The sequence below is a fragment of the Larimichthys crocea genome, chromosome XIII (genome assembly GCF_000972845.2).
Source record: "Larimichthys crocea isolate SSNF chromosome XIII, L_crocea_2.0, whole genome shotgun sequence".
Classification (NCBI taxonomy): Eukaryota; Metazoa; Chordata; class Actinopteri; family Sciaenidae; genus Larimichthys; species Larimichthys crocea.
In genome coordinates, this window is record NC_040023.1 from 15,566,454 (window position 1) to 15,589,262 (window position 22,809).

General features: G+C 43.1%; 1 protein-coding gene across 5 annotated transcripts in view; it reads right to left on the reverse strand.

Moving 5' to 3' along the window:
- Positions 1-162: 162 nt before the first annotated feature.
- LOC104920546 (CUGBP Elav-like family member 3) overlaps positions 163-22,809 on the reverse strand; it is a 25,920-nt gene continuing 3,273 nt past the window's right edge. For 3 of the 5 annotated variants that reach the window (XM_027287118.1, XM_019253963.2, XM_019253961.2), the window contains 12 exons: positions 22,499-22,581; positions 7,107-7,155; positions 6,633-6,761; positions 6,461-6,540; positions 6,159-6,314; positions 5,562-5,706; positions 5,211-5,360; positions 4,993-5,055; positions 3,802-3,906; positions 3,502-3,645; positions 3,175-3,338; positions 163-653 (listed from right to left, as the gene is read on the reverse strand). In XM_027287118.1, coding sequence (XP_027142919.1) covers positions 3,211-3,338; positions 3,502-3,645; positions 3,802-3,906; positions 4,993-5,055; positions 5,211-5,360; positions 5,562-5,706; positions 6,159-6,314; positions 6,461-6,540; positions 6,633-6,761; positions 7,107-7,155; positions 22,499-22,581 — 1,232 coding nt within the window. In that variant the 3' untranslated portion in view covers positions 163-653; positions 3,175-3,210. Of the gene's footprint in view, positions 654-2,725; positions 2,825-3,174; positions 3,339-3,501; positions 3,646-3,801; positions 3,907-4,992; positions 5,056-5,210; positions 5,361-5,561; positions 5,707-6,158; positions 6,315-6,460; positions 6,541-6,632; positions 6,762-7,106; positions 7,156-22,498; positions 22,582-22,809 lie in introns of all 5 variants that reach the window. The other 2 variants (XR_003463626.1, XM_027287119.1) reach the window with 2 other exon arrangements.

The window sequence follows — 22,809 nt, forward strand, 5'->3', positions numbered from 1 at the left end:
AATGTGTCCTGTTCAGTGTTTATCTAAAGTAGTATTCTTTTTGCATTTTTTCGTGTTTTTTAAATGCTGCTCTTTGTAAACTAAATTATTTACAGGTCATTAGGATTTTCTCCAAAGTCTCTCTAACCTACTCATTTAGTCGTCTTTTTTGTATTTTCTTTCTTTTTTTTATTATGAAACATCGGACCCTCTATATTTGTCATGTGATAGACATGGTATAGACACGTTAAAGTCTGTTGAAGTGATATATCAGCATTTTTCATCAGTACCTTCCATACATGCTTGGTCATCTTAACTGTACTAAACACCCTGTTGGTCAAACCAAGCTTTTGTCTGTATGGGTAAGATTACTGACTTGTGTGAACCGTGTGTGTGCGTGAGTGTCGGCAGGTGTGTGTGTGTGTGTGCAGTTTATGTACATTTGTATATCAGCCTTGTACCGTTTGACGTTCAAGTGTTGAGAGTACATGTGTATTTGTGTGTACGCAGAAGTGTGTGTGTGTGTGTGTGTGTCTGTGTGTGTGTGTGTATGTGTGTGTGTATGTGTGCGTGTGTGTGTGAGGCTGCACTCCTCGGACGCTCAAAGGTAGCAGACAGTCTGAAAGCACTATGAACCCTGGGATTCCACCTCGTCTGGACACTTGAAAGGTCACCTGTGAAGGGAGGGAGAGAGTTGGGGGGTAGAGGGAGTGATACATAAACAAGGAGAGAGGGGCAGAGAAGGAGGGAGGAGATGTTAGAGAGCAAAGTCATAAAAACACTGGAGCTCCATGTTTCTGTCTGATCTACACGTCTTTACGTCAAACATGCTCCTCCCATCAAACATCACTCTCGTAGGCATGACTTGGACTGCTATCTTGCAGCAAACTGCACCTTAGGATGCTCCTAGCTTGTCCCTGTGTCAGTTTCGTCTTGGTGAGTTCAAACAAGAAGGCATCATTCACAGTTGTAAAGCTCTTTGTCTTTCGACAGCAACAAATCATGGTGCTTTAACACATACACACACAGTGTCTGGGTCATGCAACTCAATACAGTGAAAATCCGTTATTCGTGTTCCTCGTGTGATTGGAAGTGTGTGTGTTTGGAGGTATGTGCGTGTTTGTTAAACTCCAGGATCATATACATTTATGTGTGTGTGTGACTTTATGAGCATGTGCTGCACTCGTGTGCCTTGGATCATGGCAAGCAAACACTACTACCGACATGCATCACTCTGGCATTTGCAGTATAGAAATTCTGGGTGATGGTTTTACTGTGACTCGTGTAGGGGCAGCAGTTTTAAAGGGTTCAAATAGTGGTAGTTCTTAGATAGGTCCATTCGACATTAAAGACCTTCTTATTTTCCACAAGGATTTGTTATGTAAAGGTCCGTCTAGAAATAGAAACAGAATGCTTTATTTATAATGTGTGCTGCCATGTGACGGTGCGTTCACACACAGGCCTGACATCAGCTACACATTTTCTCCTCTTTGGTAAAGGTTAGGGTTTGTGGAGGATTGAATTTACCTCATACTAAAGAGATCTTCTTATTCTCTCTGTGTCATATTTCTCCCAGAATTCCTATAGTTGAAGGCTGTTTTCCAATAAGCAAGAGGCACTTGTTTTTCCACCATAACAACCACATACCCTTTACCTCAAAACACGAGCTAGAGGAATAGAAAGAGCAGGTTGGGATGAAGAGAAGCGAAGAAAGACTTTGACAGAGAAAAGGGGGAACAAGTAGGAGGAGATAAGGGGTCCGGACGAGGAGGAGGAGGAGGAGGAGGGGAGTAGTGAAGGGGAGAGGGAGGAAACACCACAAAAGCAGTGATAGAAGATGTAAAAGAGACCAAGAAAGAGAAAAAAAAGGGAGCAAAAAAACTAAAGTGCCACATCAAACAGTGTAACAAATCAGAATCCAGGAATATAAAACTCAGCTATCAGAGTACAGCTCAACAAAATGCATGCTCGCCCAAAAATAGTGTGCTGTTGTCATTAAACTCAACCCTTTCTGTCCTTATCTATCCTAACCTGTACGGCCCATGATTTGTAGCCATATTTAAACTTCTATGCACTGTACTGCGTAATCATTTCATGGCTTCTTGTCCAACATGGCCTGCCATTGTTATACATTATGTTGCATAAAATCATACTAGTTAGTTTTTTCCATCAAAAAATAAGTGCATATTTTGCAGTAAACTGTAGTGCTGTTCTACATTTCTCCACCAGTCCGCTATGGAAACCTCTGGAAAACCTCTCTATACAGACACCAGTACAACAAGGATTATGCACTCCTGTATTACACACTAAGAGTGTAACACAGACACATATGTACACATAGATGCCCACGCTCACTACTGTACCCAAACAATTTGTTCAAATAATAATGACACCAAACAGAACACTACAGAAACTGATCAAAAACAAAGCTGCAAAAAAATAACGAGCGTTGCTACAGAATTTATCAGGTTACTATACAATGATTAAGTGTATCAAATATCCAATTAAATCAATTGATTCTGAGTACAGTCCTGGCTATTGACAGTTATTGATCAGTATGTGCACAGGTCAATACAAAATAAAGTCACAATGCACCAAACACAGTCTGTGGTCACTACAGCAACAGGACATGCAGGTCAACGCATGGCTGGTTGCTCGAGGTGACAGAACAAAAATTGCCAAGGGCAACCAACACAGGCAATCAATCGCCACAGCAACCCAAACACAGGCCAACCAATCAACTTACAACAATGCGAGAGGAAGGGGGGGTCAGGGCTTTATCGGTCACTAGGCAACCATTGCCATAGCGATGGGGTCCTCGTGAATTATGATTGGACGGAAGGATCTTGGGTGAGGTAAGTTGCCGTTTCAGGAAAAGATCAAAACAGCAGGAAAGAAAAATAAATAAGATTGTGAAAGAAAATAAAAAGGAAAACAATATTTTAGTATTTTCACTTTTCCTGAGTTGATTAAGTTGTTTTCATATGAGTAACCCAACATATATTCACTGATATGTCATGTTAAGCTTTTTGATTTTAACTTTGCACCATCAGTTAGCATTGCAGTGTCAAAGATAACACTACCTCCTTCTCCACGTTTTTTTTCTCAATAACCTAAATTCATCCTCCTGCTCCCCCAACATACAACACCTCACTTCTCTTCATGTCGTGCCTCTCATCACCACCACCACCTCACCTCTCTTTCTTTCTTCTTCCTCCTCTCAGTTGTCACTCAGTATGGGCGGTTGGCATCTTTGGGCCTTTTGAGCTGCACTTTCAGTCTTTTCATGCCGATCTGGAAGCCATTCATGGCCTGGATGGCGGCCTGAGCACTGGCTGGGTTGTCAAAACTCACAAATCCTGGAAGAGCAAGAAAAAAATGAGTCTCAACTTCATTAAGATACAAAATTTAAACTGACTTTGCTCCACAAAGTCACCCCGTCTCTTTTCACTCGTCCTTTCCTTTCTTTGATACATCTGCTCTCCCCTTTCCCTCCCCCTTCCTCCCCCGTCTGTGTCTCACCGAAGCATTTGCTCTGGTTGGTGGCACGGTCAACAAACACCTTAGCCGAGATGACATTGCCAAAGGGCAGGAACATCTGCAGCATCTCAGAGTCGCTGAACTCCTGAGGCAGGTGGTAGATGAAGATGTTACAGCCCTCTGGACCTAAGACACACACACACACACACACACACACACACACACACACACACATTAGGCAGAGCATGATTGATTTCAGGCTGTGAACCTCGTGATAAACAACTTTGAATAAGATTACTGGAGAGAGGGGTGTGGCCCCAGACAGACAGGAAGTCACATCACCTTCTCTCTGCTGCTGTTGCTGGGGCTGCTGGTGTTGCTGGGCAACCAGTGTTGGCTGCTGGGGGAACGGCTGCCCGACCAATCCGTAGGCAGCAGGGTACGCCGCTATTGGGAGAGACAGTAACAAAATCTGATTGGGTAAAAACAACAGGTGGCAACATGGAAGTGTCCAATAGAATCATTTCGTTTGAACTGGAGTGTCTCCTGCTGAAGGTGAAAACTATTAACTGTAACAGCTGAATGGAGCCAGTCTGCTAAACAATGACGGTACGCACATAGGCATGAATCATGTATGCAGAATGATTAGCTTTAACATGATTAGCTTTATCACGACATTAATGTGTGTCTTGTATCGCAATGAGACCAAATAAATCATAACAAAATGAACTGCCCTTGAAACATTTCTATCCTTGAAACATTTCCACCCTTGAAATGATGGCGGTCAAACTGAAAGCAGACATCCTCGTTCCCCATTTTCAATTATCCTGACTTAACCTACTGCATGAGCTGTGTGCTTAACTGCACATTAATATTAATTTCTGGACATTGGCATTTGAAATTAACAAAGCTAAATGTGAACCTTAAGTGAGTGTCAAAGCAACACACAGTGAGAAGCTACATCTGACTGTTCTTGTTCTGTACACTTGTTTCCTATTTACTCATTTAATTTGTTGTACATATAGGGAGCATTTGTTACATTGTCTGCCTCATAAGCCTGCCTGTTGACCAAGAAAAGTGAGAGTTAGGGCTGTGTCCAGGTAGTGATTTTGATTATAAGCTCCTTGTGAGACTCACACGTCAGTCTTTAAACGCATTGCTAAGTGGAGACGGAGGACAATATCTCAGCTTTCTTTGTTAGAACTGGGTGGAAGAACCAATACAAAGTCTCTAGGGCAATCCTTCATACTGAGTTAAAATCAGAAATTGTGGGCTTTTAAGTAAGGAGAATGAGGGGAGAGCATTATTTCCAGTAATGCGTGTCCTTGAAAAAATGTACGGGCTGTAGGTTTGTTAGTGGTTGCTCTCTCTGCTATTCAAGCAACTACCTTGAATTTAGAAATCCTCAGAAATCCCCAGACGACTCGTAGGCAGGGAGACCTCCGATCTTCCTGAACTTTTGTTACAGATAGAATATACTATACACTATATGTGCAGTTAGCTAGAGGTTACTATATCTGTCCATACACCAACCTGTGTAGTGTTGCATGCCTGCGTACGCCTGCTGTAAGGGGTCCAAGGCTGCTGGACTCTGAGCTGTAGAGTGAGAAAATAGAAGAACACAATGTGATAATAAATCTTACACTTCCAATTAGTCAATCAATCAATCAATCAATCAATCAATTAGTTTAATGTCTTATTTGCAATAATCTATACATCTGTATACTTATATTAGAGTTTTATTAAAATACCTTGATATGGGTGAACGCCATTGGTGTATAGTGCTTCTGTTGCTTGTTGTCCATTGGTGGGGGCTGGCAGACTGCTGTAACCGTTCACTCCCATTGGTGGAGGGAGAGCTGGCACAGGCGTTGCTGCAATAGTTGGAGGAGTGTTTGTACCTACAGACACAGACCACATCCCACACAATAAGTCTCTGTCATTGCAATTTTTTCACTACACCTCCTATGTAACAACACCTGTCTCTAGGTCTTTCCTCACCCTTAAAAAGTCATTTTGCTTTTCCGCTACCTTTGCTAAACACTGTAAAAAAAAAAAACAAAAAAAAAAAAACACAAATTGCTAAGTGTGTGTGAGCCTACCCGAGGACGGCGTGATGGGTGTAATGGGTGTGGCGATGATTCCGTTGGCACTGAGCGCCGCCATCTGCTGCATCTGTACGGCAGCAACTGTTGCCACAGGAGACAAGTACGCTGACTGGGCAACCAGGGCCTGCTGTTGGACAAGCTGTAGACAGGGAAGGAAACAGGCAGAGAGAGAGGAAGGGGATGGAGGAAAAAGAGGAGGAGGAGGAGGAGAGAGGAAAAGGGAGGGTGAGGGAGTAAGAGAGAAAGAGAAGACAAAGAGACCGTTAAACGGGTATGGGAAAAAGAGAGAGAGAGAGACAAAGAAGGAGAAAAAATGAGAGGAAGGGACAGGGAGAGGGAGTGATGGAGGAACAGATGAATAGAGATCTAATTACAAGGCCATTATGTCCTGAGTCAGTGGGTTAATGGTTGTGTGTTGCGGGAAAGCTAATGCCAGATGACGTATGTTCTGTTGTCTGTGTAATAACATTACCCCCAATTAGACCACTGATAGCCTCTTCAAACTTATTACATCCTTTCATAAGCACAGCACTCCCTTTACAAACTTAGCGTGTGTGTGGTCAGTGTTGTGTGCATGTGTGCGCCGCTTGCCTGTGCGTTGACCGCCTGTGTGTAGGCATTGTAGGCGGGGAAGTTGAGGGTCATGGGGCTGAAGATGCCGAGCTGGGAGGCCACCTGCTGCATCCTCCTCAGCCCCCGCTCCTTCTCTGTGTCGGCAAACTTCACCACCAGACTGGAGGATGCTCCCTGTGTGGTGAAAGATGGAGACATTAAGTTTCAAGCGATGTTACATGTTATTGTCTTTATGTATTAATGGGATCTATGTCTATTCATTCATTCATTTTCTCTATCCACGTGTGTGCTTGCCTTGTGTGCTCATGCATACAACTTACAGGCATTGTGCGGCTCCCGTGCAAGCTGTTGATGGCAGCCTGGGCTTCGGCGTGTCCTTGGAATTTTACAAAAGCGCACCCTGCAACCAAACAGAGTCCGTTACAGCGCACAGACTGATGAAACAAGGTAGTTTGCGTGTGGTCATGAGCGTATGTACAGTAGGTGTTTTACCTTTGCTGGTGCCGTCGGGTCCTCTCAACACAGTACACTCGTCTATGCTGCCAAAGGGCTCAAACAGCCTTCTGACGTCCTCATCGCTCTGTTGCTTTCCCAGCATGCCCACAAACAACTTCCTGTCCTCTGTGAGACCAAGGACATGCACAAGAAAAAAAAAAAAGATATGAGATCAACTTTAGTCACATCTCAAGCTGTTAATGAAAATACATCTATAGAAGCTACCATTTTTATCCACCAGGGGGCAGTCTTGGCTACAGAGAACGGTAATAAGAGAGGGGAGTGGAAAGAGTGTGACTTAAATGTGTGTCTGTGTGTGCGTATTTACTAAGAGTCCAAGTAAGCTGCCAAACACCCCGTTGACTACTTTCCATTGCTATCTGATCCAACTTGACACCTATGTTTGTCTCTGTCTCACTGAAATGTGTGTGTATGTGTGTGTGTAACTGTGTTTCAGTCTGTGTCTCTCACCTCCTCTGCCCTCGCTGTCAGCTGGTTTCACCTGGATTGGCCGATTCATCTGAGGAACAAACAAGAAGGAGCATCAATACAGATGGTCAACATGAACACGTCTCTCTCCCAAAAGTAAATCGCACCGTAAACGCCCTCATGACTTTAGTTTAATGGTTATAGGTAGATTTAATAAAGACATTTGATCAACATTTCTGTAACTGTGCCAGAGTCCACACTCATTTTCAACTGCAGGCCTTTGGCCAGATATTCAGAAATCTAAAAGAGTAACAAGTGAAATGAGAAACTAGTGGGAGACATCAATACTACTACAAGAGTATGGCATAACGAATGATCAAATTTCAGTTGACAAAACATATTAAATCATTTGAACCAACTGACCTCCAATAAACAGCCTATAAAACAGTCATTTTACATGTATTGACAAATTATTTTGTGTGAGTATGACAATGTGTGTGTGTTTGGGTGTGTCCATGTGTTTTTTTAGTCACTGATAAATCAAGGTTAGCAGGTGACAGGTGTGTCTGAACTCGACCCGAGCTGCTCTCTTTCTGTGTCAAAACAGACACACAACCTTACTATCTCTGATTTCTCACACACACACACACACAGAATGGAGGAGGGATTGAGAAGTGACGAGATTAAGAATGCAGGCCAGTTGATCTGGATTACAGAAGAACTACGGATTAGATGAGGGACAAGAGTAGATTGAGATGGAGAGAAGAGAGAGAGGGGGGAGACGGTGGGGGGAGATATTGTAGTGAGATGACAAGTGTGTGAAGGGAACAGGCGCAGTCAGCTAAAAATAAAAGGATGGAGAACGAGAGACAGAGAGATAGAGAGAGAGGAGAGGGAGATAGAGAGAGAAAGAGAGAGAGAGAGAGGCCTGGGGGACCCTGACAGACTCTTCGACCGGCTGAAAGGGCAGGTGGAAGGCCAAGAGGAACCCAGGGAGTGAATGGAAACGCTGGCGAAAGAAGCATTACATGAGGACTGAGACAGAGAGACAGAGAGTGGGAGGATGAAAGCGAAGCTGCCCCTGAGAGGACGATTCAAAAAGAGAAAGAGAGAGAGAGAGAAAGAGGGGGAGGAGAGGGGCGTGAGTCAGTCGTGATTCTGACTGTCTAAAAAATGTCACGACTACAGTGATCCATCGCCTGGAGTGCTAATGCATGCGTGCACACACTTGTATTGAATGGCCCTTCAGTGCATATACCATCTATAAACACAGGTTTGTCACACACATAGAAAGGCACACAAAAACATACTACACACACACACACACACACACACACAGACACACACACACACACACACACACACAGTGCTTAGTCATAGCACTGTGAGGCAATGAGACAGAGTGTTAATGCCAGAGGGATGAGGTGGGGGAGGAGAAGGGCTGCAGAACGATGGCGATGAAAAGAGGCAAGAAGTGCAAGGAAGGGAAGGGAGAGAAGAAAAATGGAGGGATGGAGCAAAGAGAGCGAGGGAGGAGAGGTTGAAGAAGAGATTGACATTGATACACAAAGCAGAGCCAAAGTTAAAAAAAAAAAAAATGAACAGCGTGCTTGTCGGGTAGACACTCCTATTTTCAAATCCGAGCTTTGAAATGTCGCAAATCAAAACAACTATTTTATTATTTTTTTTAAATAAACACTGTTATCAGTCAGGCTCAGATTTAAAGTTCCTCACTCTGCTGCAACAAAGCGTAAAATTTACTAATTAAAACCTTGTCTCACTGCCAATCAGAATGTGATTTGGTTGAACTGGATGTATTTTGATAAATGACGAATAGAAAAACTCTGAAGAGGAAGAACAGAGGATGAAAAAAGGGGACTGGAGGAGGGGATGGAGGAGGAGTAGGAGAGGGACGGTAATGGGAGGGGATGAGAGGAAGAATGGAGAAAGGTCCCAGTGGGGTGTTAAGGCAATGTAATGAAGCTGGTAATTGAGGAGAGGGCAGAGCAGAGAGAGACTGGTCCATACATTTGATTAATCAGCTCTTAGCTGTCACCACAGAGCTATTGATCTAAAGCAAGGCCATCACACAACGTCAGAGACACAAACCCACGCGGACACAAACACGCAGTCACGTAAAACACGTGTACTGTCCACACCCGTATTGACTCGAGCTGTTGGCATCCACTTGAAGTTACAGAAAATAAGCACACACTCCACACTCAAAGTTTTCACACCATCCGTCCATCCATCCATCTGTCGTCCATCCATCCATCCATCCATCCATCCATCCATCCATCCATCCATCCATCCATCCATCCATCCATCCATCCATCCATCATATCCCAGTCCTGCTGCTATTGCTGTCCATCCACGCTGCCATCCATCTTGCACTATCAACTCATCGATCAGTCCCGTCTTGTTCATTGATTTCGGGCTGTGTTGTAGAGCCGGCTGATTGTAGCAAGATTTGTGTCCACTAACCCTTTCTCTATCCTCCTCTCCATCCATCACCTCTTCCATTTCTTCCCTCATTAGGCCTGTTCAAGCTCGTCCATGTGACCGTAAAACAGACGCACCTAATGATCCAAAACAACGGCTTGTCAGTCAGTCTGTTTCTTAGTTTGCGTGTGTGCGTGACCCTTTGATCGATTCAATTTATCGCGCGATATAAATTCCATGTGACGCTTTAAGACAGGGTGAGAGGAAGAATCGGATGGAGATGGAGAACAGGCAGAGAGACTCAACACAAGGCAGCAGGTGAGAGGTGCACGATGCTTCCACAAAGACAACACAATGGCATCGGAAAATTGGCATGGCAACCGGGCCTGTTGTCATGGCAATCATATGACGGCACACTGGGTAGGTAAACAAGGATGCTGGTTGCCAAGGGCGACTGCTGTGCTCTTCGGGTAAACAAAGAATTTGTGCCGGAGAGTGCTTTGCTGGCTTCGTATTATCCTGCTCAACATCTCTCCCGACCTATTATTATCTCTCTAACAAGGGAGCAACAAGCATCGAGTATTAGTAAAAATGTATGAGAACAAGGAAATGAACAGGACAGAAAATTTATGAGAATAATGTAGAGATGTCGGCAGTATCCAGAGGGAAAAGTGAGTGTGATTTGGCTCCGAGCAAGAGAAGGAGAGGGAGAAGGTGAGGGAACTGAATCTATATTGTAGTAGAGTAATTAAAATTCCCTTGAGCCTGAGAGAAAAATGCAAATAAAGTACAGTCCCTGCTAGTAAGTCACACTGTACTCTGCCTTTCTCTCCGCCTTTACTCCAACACACATGAACAGCCACACGCTCCTTTCATGTCAAATTATCCTCTAATTACTCACGTTCCAATTAAGACTTAATCAACAGTAACCATCTGCAAACGTGCGCACGTACAAGGAGCTGGCTCCGTACTATAGTGAGGTTTGATCCGTCCTACTGCATACTAAGAAGGCCCCGTCACTGAAAGACAGAGTTTCTGTATCTCGGAGGAATTCGTATGTAAGCGGCAGCGTGGCGATGCATGAGGCCGAGATATGTGATACATGATCGTGTGTGAGCCTGCATGACCACTTGCACTCAAGTGGAGGCATGTCCACTTCGCACACGCATGACCAAACCCTGCATGCAAACACGGCTCCATTTGCATGCTGTAGTGCCAACACAAATACACACACAGTACATGTCACTCACATATGCACATACACACACACACACACACTTTTCCCCACTCCCAGGGCACCCGCCCTTTTGTGCACACACAGAAACAAACACACTACACACATACAGTTAATCTTACTCCCTGCAGTAATGCAGAGAGGATTGTGTCAGGATTAGGGGATATTAAATCCTTGGATTATCCAATCAAATCGTATTCTACCCCCTCCCCCACCTATGCAAAATCAGTGGAACAAACCATCGCACCACATCATGAAGGATAGGGGGAAGTGTGCGTATGTAAATGTGTGTGTGTACATGCACTAGTTGGAACATGGATTAAACTACAGTGTTGAATCAACGTTTTCATCTTTTGATTTTTTTTTTTTTTTTGCCCATCAAAACACCCGAGGGCAATACTACAGACAGAAATATAAAAATGATTAGAGCTCACAGCATGACAACAGACAATGCTGTGAGTATGTGTGTGTGTGTGTGTGTAACACTCTCTCTTCATATCTCTCTTCCTCATACGCACACGCACACGCACACACACACACAAATGCAAACATACCCTTCCCCCTTTCAATCTTCCTCTGGAACACTCCATCCACACAATTTCAGATGTCCATTTTCCAGAGTGCACAAGAAAGGAAAACTATTTTTATCCCTTCTCCATGATCTAGCATTATTTCTCCCTCTTCCTCTCCCCCATAATTCCACTCTTTCCTCTCTCAACTCCATAATCCCCCACACACTGAGCCTGATGACATNAATCTTTCTCCATCCCTTTCCTCCTCTCTCTCTACTCTTTCATTCACGTCCTTCTCTCATTTCTTCTACATCATTGCTGTAACATGCCTCGCAGGCCTCTCATTTCTTCTACATCATTGCTGTAACATGCCTCGCAGGCCTACAAACTCATTATCATCAGCGTAGTGAACCCTTCTGTTGATTTGACACAAACAACATTGAGCTAAATCGCAGCTGTATGTTTTCTCTCTTAAAAACATTGTAATTCAAAAAACTACATGAATGTGTGATATAATTCTGAACTACTTGGACACCTAAAAATACTTTTCATGGTGATCAAGATGTCGATTAGCGTACTGTTTCCACTCCAGACTGTGTGTGGTTTTATGCTACAGCTGTGCAATATCTACAAAATAAAATATCATATTTCTGAATGAATAGCTTGATGATGACAGGCCCATAGGTTGGGTATGACTGCTGGTGTTTTCTAAAGATGCTGACACAAAGAGAAACAATAGTACAACAACAAGCCGATGGTATGGATATGATGATCCTGCAGGTAGGGACATTTATTCAGCTTGAATGTTCTGAGAAGTTTAGTACTTTCAGTTATAGCCACATCAATTAATTGATTAAAAAATAATTTGCAACTATGCTGACAACTGATTAAAGCAAAAAAAATAAAATAAATAAAATAAATCCCAAATGTGAATATTTTCATGAATTCCTCTATGAAAGTAAAATGAATATCTTTGGTTGGTAGGTTGGAGAAATCAAGACATTTTCTGGAAACATGTGATGGGCATGTTTTGCAATTAGTTGACATTTCATATAACGACCAGTTAGTTAATTAATCCAGAAAAAAAAAGTACATTCATCCAGAAAACGACAGAAATGTACTACATATCACTATCAGTGATTCATCTGTGTGTCCGCTCTGTTTTGTGTTTAATCTGTGTAACAATAGTCCATAAAGGGTTTGCTTTTATATGCCGTGTTTACATTTTGTATTGAAGCACGCAACACCGTTACGTTCACCGCTGGAAAAAGGCACAGAGATGTGAGAAAAACAGAGAGCGTAAGCAGGAAGGTGGAGCAGCCCAGCAGCACAGCTCCACCCCACCTTTCTCTCTCTGGTGGAGCAGCCCAGCAGCACAGCTCCACCCCACCTTTCTCTCTCTCTCTCTCTCTCTCTCTCTCTCTCTCTCCCATCTCTCTCTATCGCACCACGCTTAGGCTTTGCATCCACCAGGTTACCTAGCAACCTGGCATCTTGCTCAGTTCCGTTGCTTAGTAACGGGGGCCTGCAACCATAATAATACAAGCTCCTGAGCGGCCCATCCCCCTGCTCTCATCCCTCCTTCCTCTGTCTCTCTCATTCCATTCTTCACACCTGAGAAGTCTGCCCTCCTTCTGCTCCACTCAATACTTTATCTGGCAGTTAACCCTTCATCAGCCTCTCTACTGGAGCACGGATTACCAACATATTCTCCTCTCTCTCTGCCTCCTTTGCTGTCTTTATCACTCTCCATAGTAATGGTCTCAAATCATGCATAAAGCAGAACTAACTACCCTGTTGATCCCTATAATATTATGCTGTTTTTGTCAAACCCCAATGAGAAGATTCTGCATGCAGCGCTGGAGCACTCAGTGAAATTTGATCCTTTGGATTTAGTCCAACATAATCCAACTGCACTATAGTGGATAACTGTTAGACCTATGCACTTGGACCTTCTTTCTATTTTAGGAAGTGTAAGTCCTTTGGGAAATGAGCTGGTGAATTAAAAAGGCTGCTCAAAGCCATACAAATTCATGCAAAAATCTCATATTCACTGAGATTACATTCAATACAGCGCCAGTGACACATTTTTGGATGCTCAGATAGTTACGGCGCATCCCGTGTAATGGGATCCCATGTAATGCCAAATATGCAAATGACCTGTATGTTCTTATGAAGGCTTAATCGCAAGTGAAAAATAACCTAATATTGACTCAGACTGTTTTTGTGCAAGCTATAGGAGTAAAAAGAATTGACAGTGTTTTTTAGGTTTATATTAAACAACAATTTCTGTATGTACTGTGTTAGGCTGTACTCACTTTACCAAGACAGTATCTTCCGATCACTGTAACACCTTCATCTATCCAAGTAGTGTTTAATTTGCTTTGTAGACTTTGTTAAATTTTCACGCTACTGTCTCCTACCAGCCCAACTCTTTGACATCGTTACTTGTTGCTTGTTGAGTATTGAGTAATGTGATCAACTTTGTCTATAGTCCTTTAAATACAATGTAAGATAAGTAAGATAAGAGGAAGATTTATTTTATAGATTATTTAATTTTTCTCAGGTTTAGTTTGAGAACTGGCATAATTCAATTCACCATATGTATTTGTATTCTACTCCTTAATGTAATACAGGAACTCTACTTTGTGGCTGCAATATAAGTGACTGTTCAATTTGGGGGAGTGACATGATTTATCACATTGTTTGTCAGCGTTGAGTTGTCTTACAGTTGAGGCGGACATTAAAGTCACCACGTTGCACAGAAGATTCATTCGTTTGCTCGACCCACACCCCAAAAACTAAAAGTCAAGTTTATATTTAACGCTGAGAGTAACAAACTATACACACAAAGTGAACGAATGTATTTACATTGATCAGCTAGAAATGTATCTCAAAATCCAAATCTACAAGATCGTTTTAACGAAACCATAAACTTCCTTTAATTTACTCTGCGTTCATTATTAAAACAAGGATTAACTCGCTCATGAACAAACCAAAGATCTACACACTCCCTGTATTATGTTGTTGTCAACAATAGTGTAATTTGGTTGTATGAAGCTCCAGCTTTGCCCTGTGGTCAGTGTGAAAAGGCCATTATCTAGACAGCAGGTTGAAGTGTGGTTAGAGAGGAGACCTCAGAGCGGAGGTCACACCCCAGGTGCAACTAAAGTCCTGTCATCCCCTTGCCCGCCTAATCACATACACACATATGCAGACACACACCAGTGGCCCCCTCTGACAGATGTCTCTGTTTAAACTGACAGAAGTGCGCCCTGACTCCCTCCCACTCCTCCACCACCCAGAATAACCCCTTTCTTCCACACACCACCCGCTTGCCCCTTCCTCCACGCTCATTATAGCAAACTTTTGTCTTGTTTCCTCCTTCTCTCTAACCCAGCCTCCTCTGCTCCTCCCCTGTCTCACCCTACCCCCTCCTCGTCTATACACCCCCTATTCATGCCAAACCTCTTCATGGCCCTTCTCCACCGGTCTTAACCCCCCTCCTCTTTTCATTCAGCCGAATTCACACACTCACTCAGCCCCCCTCGTACGGGCCCTGCTCTATACGTCCATCTCAGTGCAGACATATAAATTTACATGCTTAGACAAGGTGTCTGGATTGCAGACTTTAGGATTTAGTTTCACATTGACAGTATGAATCATAGCAACAGCACTCTTGGCTTTTCATAATGTATAGTGCAGAGGCCTTTTTTGTTTTTAGGCTTTTAGGAATGTATTGATGTTGAGTGGCAACAAATTTAGACAGAAATGTGTGTAAATGTACAAAAAGTAAATTAATTTTTTTTTTTACTTTTTGCCTGCATCAAGAGTCTAATTCTGATAATCTGGGTGTCTTTGTTCTCTTCACTCATTGATGGTTTGCAAACACTTAATCTGATTAAATCTACAGCCTTTACTTGAATATAAAATATTACGTTGTCCTGTCCATCTATACTATGAGAGTTCAGTCACTGCATGCATTTGATGGTGCCCAAAAGCAACACAATAATCTCTTTTCCTAGGAATGGAAATGAAAGGGTGTATGTTACAGTAACTGATGTTTGGTATATCATCTGGCACTGGAAATAAGTGACACTGCTCAGTGATCAAAGTCCTACCCAAGTGCAAATGCTGAGATCTGGGCATCTGTTAAGGTCACTGCATTTAAGTGATTTTTTGGCACGCTCTGCTTTCTGGCACTTGTTTTTCCAAATACATAAGTGAAAGACACCTCCCATGTGTGCTTATCGTAATCAGTCAAATTAAACTATGTCAGTGCTTAATATCTATCTTTAATGTCTGTTTTAATTACGAAGATTTTAACACTGGACGTTTCCAGATTCATCACCTTAAGCGTGCAGCTTGCAGTAAGTCGTGTGTAGGATCAAGGATTGAAATGTGCACACTGAAGCTGCCCGTGCTGAGCTTCACTCATTCAAGCCGGCTTTAAGTTGTGAGAATGAAAGCACTTATCGGTCCAGCTTAAGATGCAATAATGATGACTGATAATTGCAACTAAACAGTTCTTTTCATTCGGTGAATGGGGGAAAACCAGGCCCTGCAGATTTTTGTAGCTGGCTGGATTCACAAAACAGATGGTGTGTGATATGGACTCAACTCAACTTTGGGCTACTTTAGAGATCAGCCTCTAAGAGACACAGATTTGGCAGCGAACAATCACATAACCTGGTAATCATGTGTCCACACAAACATAATTTTCAAACTGATACAAATGTTCCTCTGTATGTGTGTGTGTGTGTGTGTGTGTGTGTGTGTGTGTGAAGCCTTAAAGAGGCAGGCGCTCTCCAGGGTCAGGCTTTTATGAGGCTATGATTAGATTCTACCTCAATTTTGTGGTGAAATATGAGGCAGGCACTCTTTCTCTGTCCATGTTTCATGCACAAATGCACTCATATGAAGACATACACATAGAAGCACATGCATATATCACACACACACACTCACACAGACATATGGCAAGCACTTTTCTTTAAAATAAACAATCTAAATCCCCCTTTGGCCTTAGCTGTACACAACGCCACACCAACATCCCTCTATAGCCTGCACCCCCCCTCTGTATCAATCTCTCTGGCTCCTTCTCTGTTGTCTCTCTAATTCTTGCAAACACACAGACTACACACACACTACACACACACACACACACTTGATTCTACACCTGTCCCTCTACTCCCTTTCCATCCCACACACAGTGAAGATAAAAATAGAGAAACGGCACGAGGGAGGGGGAGCGATACACATCACAAACCCCATCAGAGAGATAGAGGCAGAGGGATGGCAAAGGAGAAAGAGACGGAGAGAAATGAAAGAGAGAGAGAGAGGCAGAGAGACAGAAAGAGAGAGAGAGAAAGAAAGAGAGAGAAAGGGAGGGAGAGAGAGAGAGAGAGAGAGAGAGAGAGAGAGAAAGAGAGAGAGAGAGAGAGCGAGCTGGGGTCTGTTCTAAATTGAAAGTGCAGCAGTAAGCAGTGAAGGGGAATAGTAAACAGTGCTGCTGACCACATAAATATGCTAAATTAGCCTACAAAGTCGCCCTAGTGGATAATTGCTCATCATAGCTTTGCCCCATAGGGAGGCTGCCTGCCAGCCATCTTCCACATGGAAACACACACAGAACATACACAACATACACAACACGCACACATTCAACTTCCCGAGTTGATCTGATTAACATTAACTACATACGCTGGATGATGGAAAGATGGTGCCTAACTTTATAGTCAGACAATTTTGGATTGTGAAACAAACTTTAATGTTTAATTTCTACATATTTTACTTTCCTTTAAAAATGAAGTGATATAACACGGGATGTAAAGAAGCAGCACTGGCATCACTGCCGACCTGCTGCACCTTACAAGTGAGAGTCCGTGTGAGTCGATACTGTGCATGTAAATAAACAGAGTGTTTTTCAGTTGGACACATAAATAACAAATTCACTTGCTCTCTAATAATATACTTAACAGCTGCTGTCATGTTCGCATGATCCAGCCGTAACCCTTGCTCTCTTCCAATTTATCAGCAAAAGAACGCTGTCGCACCATATGCATCCGATCAATATCACTTCCATAAACTTTTATTATATTTTAATAAACGTATCGACCTTCTGCTGTATCGGTTATTGTTAACTACTTGTCCTGTGGCGCTTCTTCTGCCTTTTTAATAATTCATTAGGCATCATGGCAAATACAATGCATGTACGTCTAAGTGTGTGTGTTTGTGTGTGTGTGTGTAGGCTTTAGTTTGGCTCTAATCAAAGAACAGGGAGCAGAGTGCTGCCTGGAGAGCAGTGAAGCATGACAACACACACCTGGTAAGCTGCTTATCACACTTTAATTTTACCTACACTGAGATCTGCAGATGCCAGCGTGACCAAACAGATGTGCTTAGACTGTGTTTGGTGTGCGTACATGCATGTGTGTATGTACATACACTTTTTGTTTGAAGTAGAACAAAGATGGGAAGAGAGTGATAAGCGCAGGGAGAAGAGAGTGCAGATTAAATGGAGAGAGAGATATCAACGGCAAAGAACAAAAGGAAAAGATGAAGGGAAGGATAAGGGAGGAAATACAGTGGCAGTAGCCTTGGGATAGATAGATAGATAGATAGATAGATAGATAGATAGATAGATAGATAGATAGATAGATAGATAGATAGATAGATAGATAGATAGAGAGGGGAGGGAGGTATGAGGTTAAAATCTAAGCAGGACATGGGTGAAGTGTGGCCTGAGAGAGAGGGAGGAAGGACATATTGGGGAGGGGGTTGGGATAAAGCAAGGACAGTTTTGTATGAATGATTACTGTAAATCCAGTGTGTGAATGAGCACAAGTGTGCATTTGTATGGTTTTGTTAGGTCTATGTAGGTATGCAAAGTCATTCTGTGCCATGGGTCTGCTAGTGTTGCCGTGAGGGAAGCCATAAGAACTATGGATGCATGATTATGGATTTTTTTCAGACATTACCCAAAGCCCTTAATTACCTACTTCTGGCCAAAAAACGATAATTTCATTTCATTTTTTTGTATTTTGAAATAAGGCTAGGGTGTCTTGAGCAAAGATGGATGGCTCAATATTCCATAGCTGTGACTACGTATATAACTATAAGTTCTAGTAAAGTGCATAAAAAACTTCCCAAACATACTAGAAAACATAAAACCTATTCAGCATAAGAATTAATAATACATTATTATTAGTATAGACTGATGAGAAATACTGGAAAGAGGCAAGTTAATATGACTAGACTAAGATGTACAAAGTCTCATTTCTAATCATTATCAGTAGTGCCAACCCTAACCCTACACCCTAAACCGAACCCTTAATCTTAAACCCTAAACCCTTTCTTGCATAAAAGCAGACAAACTGCCAGTGATATATAAGCTATGAATGTTAAGTGGCTATAGTGATTATACAGCGGCTGGTGCTGGAATAATATTTAGTCCAGAGGCAAAATGATCACCAAAGATAAAATCCAAACTTTCACTTCACTATCCCCCGTCACTTTTCTGTTGTTCATGCATTTCAAAAGGTTCCCGTGGAGGAAAAGTTTTACAGCTCTGAGACCAGCTAGCCTGAATTGACTAGGGGGCTGAGCCCTGACCTCTGAACTCAGACACATGCTGTCGGTCTTCTGCCACCAACCCTCAGAATTAACAAGACAATAGGCCGTGGTACAACAACTCCTATGTGACTTATGTAAATCACTGTCAGTGAAGTACATAGACACACCTGCTTAATGGCTGTTACTGAATATTTTTATTTGCACTGTTTGCTTGTTGATACGCTCACTCATTGAAGATGCTTTTAATTAAGCATCAAATCAAAAATGGCGGCAGATTTTTACCTCGCTGTATCTCCATCAGTATTCCCATTTGGAGCAACCCCAGAATACAAATGCGAATGAGAATTTCAATTTTCAAGTGCAAATTAGCACTGATGTGCGACAGATAAAACATGAGCTCTTTCGTGTGGATGCATCCCAGTGGGAATCTCTGCACCACGTCTAATACACCAAAACATCTGTGTGCTACAATTGGCCTTGCTACTGGTTCCACTGTTGAATTTTTTGCCTCTGTGACAAATATAATGTAACTCTCTTCATCTCATGCTCCCTCTTTGCTTCTCTGTGTCCAAATTAAACACAAGGCGCAGGACGCTCTGATGAGGCCATCTGTTCATCTCTCTCTCTGAATCCCTCTGTCCTTTTTCTCATTTTCTGTCTGCTGCCCCTGCTGAACCTACCAGGGAGACGTTTCACTGCATCTTTCTGTGTGTTTGTCTCCCTCCTTTCATTCCTCTACTGGCCTGGTTGGAAGTGTTAAATCAGCGTTAAATCCCATCAGTGAGTGACAGACAGGAGCAGTCTGTAGCACTGGACACCAAACCTTTAATTGCCTGGCCATGATGTAAAAGAAGCACATGTGTATGAGTGAGTGTTGCTACAGTTCTATTAAAGTTGCATGAGGTGACGTTCAGCCAGTACCTGCAATAAAGAGTGACCCCCAGATTCAATACTATCACACACACACACACCTCAGACCTAGTTGCCCCACGGTGAGCCCGGGATCTGACTATGAAAATGAGTTTGTGAGCAACTAATCATGCAGCTTAACGAGAGGAGCCGGGCCCGGGGAAGAACGGGAGAGGGGGAGGAGATGGGGGTGAGAAACGGTCAAAAGGGTCAACTAATCAAGAGGAGGGGAAATGAGATGACGGGTGGAGGTACTGGGGGGGTGGGGGGTGGAGAGAGAGAGAAAGAGAGAAAGCGAGGGGGGGGCTGACGTTGAGAGGAGGACTTAGAAGAGGGGTTACCATAAATGACTGTGAAATGAGAATCCAAGAAGGAAGCGTGTGTGAGTGTGCAGTGAGGGAAAAAAATGAGTATAAGACAGCAGGAAGGGAGGAAACTGGGGGGATGAAAGAGGAATACCATGAAGAGATTTTAGAGAGGGAAAGGGAGCAAGCGATGAAAATGGTTGGGGGTAGTGAAGAGAACATTCTGTAATATTCTACTGGTGCAGGGAAACTGGGAGAGATGTGAGGGGAGGAGTTGAACGGAGGACAGGGGGGATTTGAGGGAGCAAAAAAAAAAAAAAAAAAAAAAAAAGGAAAAAGATAAAATGGAATGAGGGGAAAGCATGGAGAGTCGTGGCGGGAATAAAAGGAGGAATAAGGATGAGACGAAAAAAAGCAATTCTTCGGGAAAGAAAAGAACGGGACAATGGGAAGATGTGTGAAAGAGCAAGTGAAGTTGTCTGAAGTCATTTCTAAGTCCTGTCAAAGAAGGCAATAGACTCGTAGGGGGTGGGGGAGGCACACGGGATAGAGAAAGGGTAGACAGGTAGTGGAAAGTAATAGCAGAGCTAACTTTAGAGGAGATACAAGGAGGAGAGGTCTTGCACTATAGAGGCTGTCAAGCTAAAATATAATCATCAAAAATAATGCTGTGAATTATGCAGAGAAATTAGATTTTAGTTCATCCTTTAAACAGAATGAGCGAGAAACATTTGTGAGTGCTTTGAAGAAAGGAAGAACTGTACGTATCTTCTATTTATTTAAATAAACCAATTCACTGAACTCAGACAAATATGCTATAATCAAATCAATTTCCATATTTCACGTATTTACTCCAAAGACTTTTTTCAAACTGGACAGAATAAGAGAGCGACATCTCTTTCATATAAACCCCAAAGTGGGAGAAAAGACACTCCAAATTGCAGGAAAGCTGCGCATGGAAACAGTAATGTTGCTCATTAACTGTCCAGGCTTATTGAAAACCCGGCGCATGATAACCACACCCTCAGTTCAGCACTACTCCTTCCTCAGGGGAGTGGTGCTTCTCTGATTGTTGTGTGCTGGCTCTTCAGTAAATCTGTACCGCTAATGAGTATCTTCCCAGCAAATGTTTCCTCCGTGTGTCCAGAATATTCATCACAATTTATCTCCTCCTGCAACCAGCCTATTGATGTCATCAACAGGGGAGGATGAGATAAAACTCAGTGGAGAGGGTTATAGGGATAAGCCAAAGGACAAAGGGCAGCACGAGAAAGAGAGGGGTGAGACACGGCAGACAGTGGAAAGGTGATTCTTGCAGAAAGGTCAGACTCCTTAGTAGGCCCTAATTGGATTAATGTCATTACTAACATGCTGTGTTTGTAAGTATGAGCGTGTATATGCAGAGGCATTCCCTTAGCTGCATGGGAAAGCATGCATGAATGGAATATGTATATATGCAGGGATTTTTGTTCATGTGTGTCGGAACATTTCCCCTCCCCCCAAAGCCTTTTTCTTCAGGCTCTACTCCAACCATTTTCTCACAGAGATCTTATCGGCACCCCGGCTTGCAGAGAAGGTGCAGGAACTGAAACTCTGATCAGTGGCAGGGTGACACAGAGAGAATGAGATAGAGAAAGGCTCGGAGATGGCGGAGGTACATTCGCCATTCTCTTATAACTGCTGCATATCAGAGTTTTGATAAGGCTAGGAAAATGTCATCTCTACGAAAAACATCCTATACTTTCACAGCACTCTCTCTTTTAGCTGGGTAGTAGTGCACACTGCTTTCCTTGTTGGTAAAAAATGCAAAATGTTCCAAAACAGATACTGTAAAAATCCGTTTTTAACTGCAGTGGAAACCAGGTCAGAGAGAGAGAGAGAAAAAAAGAGAGAGCGCGGGAACGACAGAGAGGTACAACCTACGAGACAGACACAGATCTCGCACAGTGCCCCATCCATAATGAACAGTGTCCTACCCCTGCCCAGCCGCAGCACACGATCCCTCACAAGAGAGACTGAGGGAGACTGGGACGAGACAAAGGGGAACAGCCACATTAATTACACACACTCTCTAGGCGGAAGCAATCACCAGAGGGTAACGGAGGCACCGACAGAGAGATGGAGAGACAGGGGAAGACAGAAAAATGGAGATGATAATGCTTGCGGAGTACCTCAGTGTCTCCGGTGAGAGGGAGTGTTTGTCCTTAGCAGGAAGACGCCTGCTGGCTGCTGAGTTATGTCACAGTGTTACTAATGGGAGCTGAACAGCCAATAGCACAGACACACACTGATCTGAGGCCACTTGTGTGTGTGCGTGTGTGTGTGTTTACAAAGTAGTTGGCAGCGTCTGTGTATAATGGTGAAGGGGGCAGGACCATTTGTGATATGATTGTATGTGCAAGCTTGTGTGTACTGTTACATAAGTGTAAAGTGTGTCTGTTTGTGATGTGTACTTACCCCTGGTAGTGTTTTCTGCTCGTGTAGAGCGCTCTGGGCTTTCAGTGCCGACTCTCTCGCACAGTACGTCAGAAACGCACATCCTGTCAGACAGAGAGAGAGAGAGGAAGAGAGAAGAAGAAGGGAAAGGAGTAAAGGTAGGAAAGGTCAGTGAGTAGCTCGAGGATTTGTCATTCTCCATCTCTGTCTTTGTATTACAAAAACACACACAGTCACACACCATTTAAATCATTGTCTCCTTTTCTGTTGCCTTCCCTGATTATTCGTCACCTGTTCTGAATTATAGGCTAACTGTGTGAGGGGATTCAATA